This window comes from Pistacia vera, unplaced genomic scaffold (assembly GCF_008641045.1).
Source record: "Pistacia vera cultivar Batoury unplaced genomic scaffold, PisVer_v2 Contig1040, whole genome shotgun sequence".
In the NCBI taxonomy this organism is placed as follows: Eukaryota; Viridiplantae; Streptophyta; class Magnoliopsida; order Sapindales; family Anacardiaceae; genus Pistacia; species Pistacia vera.
Window position 1 is genome coordinate 317,535 of NW_022195072.1, and position 6,598 is coordinate 324,132.

General features: G+C 36.4%; 1 protein-coding gene across 2 annotated transcripts; it reads right to left on the reverse strand.

The window, feature by feature from the left end:
* Positions 1–977: 977 nt before the first annotated feature.
* On the reverse strand, positions 978–3,184 carry LOC116126725 (uncharacterized serine-rich protein C215.13-like). Of its 2 annotated transcripts, XM_031412392.1 has the most exons (3): positions 2,379–3,184; positions 1,775–2,021; positions 978–1,554 (listed from the first exon to the last, which is right to left on the reverse strand). In XM_031412392.1, the coding sequence occupies exons 1-3, from the start codon at positions 3,137–3,139 to the stop codon at positions 1,522–1,524; spliced, it is 1,041 nt and encodes a 346-aa protein (XP_031268252.1). In that variant the 5' UTR covers positions 3,140–3,184; the 3' UTR covers positions 978–1,521. The 2 variants fall into 2 exon arrangements, with proteins under 2 accessions (XP_031268252.1, XP_031268257.1); XM_031412397.1 differs by lacking the exon at positions 1,775–2,021.
* Between the last annotated feature and the right edge of the window lie 3,414 nt (positions 3,185–6,598).

Consider the following 6,598-nt stretch of genomic DNA (forward strand, 5'->3'; position numbering starts at 1 on the left):
ACACACTTGTTTAGTTTGGCCTGGATAAATAATATGTAATGGTATTGGTGTGATCTTTGATGTGCATGCTGACGACGAAAGAATACTTGCTGAACCATTCTACCCATCGAAGTATTATTGATGTGGAACATTTTTCTTGTTGAATCAGAGCTTTGATCAAAGGACTTCATATTTGTTTCAAAAAAAAGTGATGTCCACACAAGATGGAATTCAACCTTTCAATAACATTTTTTTATTGCTAATACTTCCTTGAAGTAGAATGATAATGATGTTGATGTGGTTTGAATTGTCCACTCTGATTCCACACAAATGTCTTACTTTGTCATATCTTGTTCAAAAGCACTGTACCCCATGAGTGTCACTAACATCTATCTAAAGAATTCATTTCCTAGAAGAGGGAATCTTCAATGGCTGTGTATGGAAGGATTTGCATTTAAGACTCTTGACTGCATTGGTTTGCTTGTCAGATCATGAAGGAGGATTTTTCTTAAGCATCTAGGAAAGTGGAGAAGTGAGTTGAGAAATGTTGGGAATGAAATTGTGCACGTATTGGCAATCTCCCAAGATTGTTGTATTCTTTTCGAGTTGTGAGAATGTCTGGGAACTTCTGTATTCATTAGCAATATGAGGCTGGAAGTCATATTTGCCATCAGCAATAACCAAACCAAGAAAATCAATCTTTGTCTGACCTAGCTGCATTTTCTTTTTAGAGAGCATAGTACCAAGATGTAGGATATCAATAAATTTGCGAAGAAGATGCATATGAATTCCTCATCTTTTGAGAGAGGAGAATATCATCGATATAAATGAACATGTATGAAGAAGAGGATCATCTGACCACCCTTATTAGAACCCAGGTGAATCGAATTCAAGACCTTTTAAGTAATACACCCAAAATTCTTAGACTCCTAGTTTACCGGTGAGTCACCCAATAGTAAAACACGCAAATATATTTGCAGATGCAGTCATGGCTACTCTGTATTTACATGATTAATCTGATCATTAACATCTTACCATCGTTAACAGCGCAAAATGACTGATTCATCATCAGTAAATTAAAGACTAATTTACATCACCAAAAGGAAGATTCATCTGTACATACTTTTGTCCTGCGAAAATTCAAAACCCCAACATCGCATGGAAGATTATTCCCATGAAATAAAATTAAGTTCATCTGTGCACCAAAAACAGCCAACCTATAAACCACTAACTGCTACATTCCAATTGTCTTGCTTTGATTTATTTGAGATAAACGATCAATTCTACGTGTGAGCCCTTGCACTTAGGCTCAACATGTGGTGATTGGTAAGGCTAAAGAGAGGTTCAGATTGGCATTTTCAACAGGCAGAAGGAGAAGGAGGTTTAAGGATTCAGTTGCACATACTCTTTCAACAGCAATGCAAAAAACGAGAACTGAAGCAACATGGATGACAAGAGGAGCAAGTGACACAGCAGCAGGCAGAAGATGTTGAAGCTATTTTATCAGCCAGCTGCTTGTTTGGGTTCTTCTCAACCTCTGGTTTAGCAGAACTGCCTCCTGGTCCCTCTGTTAAACTGCAGTAATCCAAGGCAAATCAAATCAATGAATTTTAAGAGCGGTAGAACTGCCGTAAAAAAAAAAAAGCGTATGTGTATAGAAGTTATATGGACAAACATGAACATCTAAAACTCACAATGCAAAAATATAAAAAATAAATCAGGACTTTATTATTATGTTTTCCATCAATGCTAGACGCATAGTTAATATAGGTTTGAGAGAGAGTGAGAATCATACGTGGTAGGAATGGAAGAGTGACAGCACCATCTTTTTTAGGCTACAGTTCCAACAGTAGCAGAACGCCCAGCTACAGTCAGAACAGTAGCAGCTTGGCCACAATAAGTAGCAGCTTGGCAATGAACAGTAGCAGAACGTGCAGCTACAATCAGAACTGTAGCACGATGGCCATGCACACCTCTTCCCTCTACACGATCTGCAACAAGGAGAAGCTACACCTGCACTTTCGTTGTTGTTGTTCTCCACTCTGCAATTCATCCACCGGACACTAGGTTTGGGAACTTCCATTACATTTATAATATGCATATAATGTGAGTAAGTTGGAAGATCGGTTTTCATGCACAAATATTCGCATCAATGCAGGGCACTGTGGACTTATATACACAAAAAGTCCATGAACATATATTAAATGTCGACAAAGTGTGCATATAAAAGTAACATGACAGGAAGAACAAAATTTTTCTCTTGAATGTTTGCTACTTAATGCAAAGTTCATCTGTCGGTATGTACGCTGAACCACCATGTATATAAGTTGAGCACATGAAAGTAGAAAAAATTATGTAAAAGTATAAAAGTGTTTGCAGAAGTAATGATATTCACTTACATTGGAAAAGCAAATGAGCGAGCACTCTCATTTGAATGGGTGGAGAAATTAAAAGAACTCCGCGCTCCTTTGGCAGGTGGTCCCTTTTCCATACTTTGATCTACTGCGGTATCTATTGTTGAAACCTTGATGCTGTCATCTGACTCTCCAATTTCTTCACTCTTCTCCAATTCTAGACTCTTTCCCTCAGTTTCCTCCACTGGAGCAGGAGATATTGGGCTAAACGTAACAAATTCACCTGACTTGGAAAGTTCTCCAGACTTCAACACTTCTCCTCCCAACATAAAAACATGGTCTTTTGAGAAACTGTTATTGCCTATGTGAAGGCTAAACAGCGACTCATTAGAAGCAGCACTCCAATCCAGGGGTGTTGAGGATTTTCTTTCAAACACAGTTGATGGGATTCTAAGAGGATCATATCCTCCTGAACGGTCCATCACTTGGAGTGGAGGGGATTGTGTTGATGGCAAATCATATACCGATGATTCATGGGTTACCTGAGAAGCTGGAGATGTCGAAGAGGGAACTGGAGACCCATTGTCAAGTTCTTTTGATCTTGAAGAGTTGCCAGTACTGGAAACATGTTTTGGTGCCGATTGAGCATCCAATTCTGGTTTGGAGGAGGAAGTAGTATAGGTTCCGGATTTGCTAGGTCCTTCTGAATCCACTGAGGGGAGATCTAATGATATTGCTGATGTAAACGAAGAAGAGAGCGGTCTTAAGTTTATATTCGTTTCTTTTGAAGTAGTCTCTGGATGCATTACCGTATATTTTTACTGCTATCAAAACTGTCAATAACAGCTGGATGTGTTTCTGGATGCTTACTGCAGCCACTCCCATCAACAGCTATCTTGAAATTATTTCTCTAATTCTGTTTCAATCACTAACCTTTGGGTCTATATATCTGTATACTCATTGGCTCCTGTCCTAATAATTAATTACTTGAGGATGAGTTTCTGAATGCTGAATGTTTTCACTTCTGTCAAAAAGTATATTCTGATGTTTACTGGTTTGATCAAATTGATGTCCCTTGGATAACTGTCTTGATGCTTACTGCCTCCAGTGTCATCTATGATCTCTACATGTATTCTTAACAGTTTATATATGCTTCTTCTCCCATCTCCTGATCTCTTGACTGAAAACTGAAAAGTATTAATAGGATTCAGATTCAAAATGCCTTAAAAATTCAACAACTAGCATAGCAAAAATTCTTATGTGTTAAGAATAAAGCTTACTTTAAAAAACACGGGAAAGACATTAAATTAGTTGCTGAAAAGATGAAGATTTTTTTTCTGGACTAATTATTTACAATCCAAGCCACAATTTTACATAGAACTCATCATATAATAACTGAAATTAATGGTCGTATATTTGGTGAAGGGGGAAAAATACAGCTATAATTTTCAGAATTCATAACATTAAAAATAAATAGCACAATACAATGTTTAAAGCTGATGCATCTACATTCCAGTTCCTCCAAATGTATAAGTTTTAAGAGGGTATGATTTTATTATTAACAGAAAGGATCTCCAATTTCCCAATACCCATATTTGAATTTGGGTAATTTTTGCAATCTCAAGAGTACTGGCTCCCTACATCTATCTTAACCTCAGATTCCTAATTTCGTGTAGGAAAACTTCCCCATAAATAATTCATAAAGAAAAGAAACATAACCCGCATTCTTCTTCCTTAATTGTTTAAAACCACAGAGACAATGTAATCGTACCAGATAAATTTAGGTTCCTTTAATATGTAATTTTCTATTTTGATCTTTGGTAAGATTCTTCGTATTATTAGTTAACGTAATTAATAAGTTAATGCTAAACCATGTTTGGCACTAATTGATATAAATATAAATTTTTAAAAAAATTCTCATAACATCATGGCCGAAATCAACTCGCCGGAAACGACACCGGCGACCAACACCTCCACCTTGACCCCGCGAATCTATCCATAAATTACTTACCTGTATATTTGAATTTAAAAAATAAAAATAAATAAAGAAACATAAATTAAATTGAATCAGAAAACTTGGTACCTGAAAGGCATAAGATTTGACTAAAAACTACGGAAAACCGAATTTAACGTTCGCAGATGGTAAGGATAACTAGTTCTTCTTCTTGTTGAATTTGAATTTTGAAATTCCGTTCTGTTGAAAGAAGTAGAAGGAGAAGTAGAAGAAGGAGAAGGAGAAGGTGAAGGAGAAGAGGAAGAAAAGAAAATGTAGTAAAAATTGAGAAAATAAAAAAAACAAAATGAGAAAACGAAAATTAGGATTTTTGCTAAGTAAAAAATGGGATGACGGAAGGCGCTGAGAGACTTTCGGCGTTTTTAGTTCTATTTTTGTAACTAACAATGAACGGAGATTCGCGCCATATCCAACTGCTCGCTCTCACTCCGTCATGATAAGAGAAGATCTGATACAGTCAACTATCATCACTTTCTAAAATTCAGCCTATGACTATGTGCCACGTCTTCATTGCAGTTTTTTGTTTTTAACGTGCCGTACTGTGACTGGCAAGTTATACCAAAATACCAAATCCTATATTGTTGAATACTTATTTAATGTATTAGAGAACTCAGTATCAATGGTTGCAAACTGAAAAATAGTGTTTGAAATAGGTTCTTCATCCATGGAAAACTAGCTTTCAACATCATCATCAGAAAAATCTATATCAGTGAGCTGAAAAAGCGGTTGCATCATTTTGACTGACTGTTTGGGTTTGGACAATTTTTGGAAAATGGTCAGGACGGTTGCACAAATAACACCGATTAGATCATTTGCCTCGACGTTTCTTTTTCCGAAGAAACTAACGGTACTTGAATCGTCAAAATTTGCGCCTAATAGGAGCATTAGGTGGAAAATATTTGATGCATCTAGAATGAAACTTCTTTTTGGTAGGACAAGAACATGAGTGATCTGATTTGCATTTGATCTGCAAGTTTGGTCGCTGACAAACCTTTGTCAACTGCTTATAATGCTTCAGATAATCATCAAAAAATTGTTTTTGAGAATAGAGTTTTTCCAAGGCAAGAATGACAAACTAATAAATTTCTCTAAGAGAGTTTGCTTTGAGACTGCATAAGCTTGGTTGCTTCATGACTTAGGGATTCTGGAATAGAAGCTAAAAAGGCTTGCTTTATGTTAGGATCATCCATACCTCTAATATATGATATCATTTTACCATTTCTTTATAATGTCTATCAAGATCTTTCTTTTTGAGAGAACAACATCGCATCTTAAAATATCATTCTTTGACCTAGTCCTCATAAAGGTGAGGTAATCCACAAAATTCATCATAGAGGAGATATATAGCTTGATTAATATCTAGCATTTGGATAAACAAATTTTGTCTGTACTCTTAAAGACTAATCTACCAATCACGAAAAATTCCACCAAATCTAGCTGTAAACTGCATAAGTACAGTAGAGACTTAGACATTAGGTTTAAGCATCTCAGCTTGTAACCAGGCCTGAAATTCATACATCCAATTTCTCCATTTATGTGGAGGAAGATCATCAAACAGTAAAAGTGTGGAGCTTGGTTGAAACTGTATAAGAGTCACACTCAGCTGTATTATGACGGGATTGGCGATACATAGGCGGAGAGTCTAGAATGAAATCATCACCTTCAAGCATCTCATCATCAACTTCAGAGACAACAGGTGGTCTTGAAGATTCGGGTTGGTGGGTCATTAATTGGGGATAAACATCGAGATGTTGATCAGAAGTATCACCTTCAGAATCAAAACTACTATCAAATGATTTAAATCTGCACCAACAATCTGTAATTGAACTTTAAGAACTTTGGAACAATGAACATCAGAGAGAGACATATTGAAATTAGGAAACAGTGTCATAATGACTGTTCTAGCATTCAAAGTTGTTTGTGTTGTTCCTATGCAATCATGTTGATTTTGGACAAATCTGATGTCTAACATAGCGATTCGAATGGAAACTGGGAGTTCTTTTCGACCATGGTAAGATAGAGCAAGCCTGATAGCACTAAAGTGTACATGAGAGTATCCTTCACGAATCCATTGGACAATGGATTCTTGAGGGATCTCCAAAGTAACATATTGTTCTTGAGTTGTGGCTGGAATTTGCAATTTATCAAAAGTACTAGTCTGGACATACTCTTTGACTGGCTTTCTGGAAGGTCTAACAAGAGTTTTAAAGGTTTTAGATAAAAAAGAAGAAGACTTGGAAAAGGTTGTATA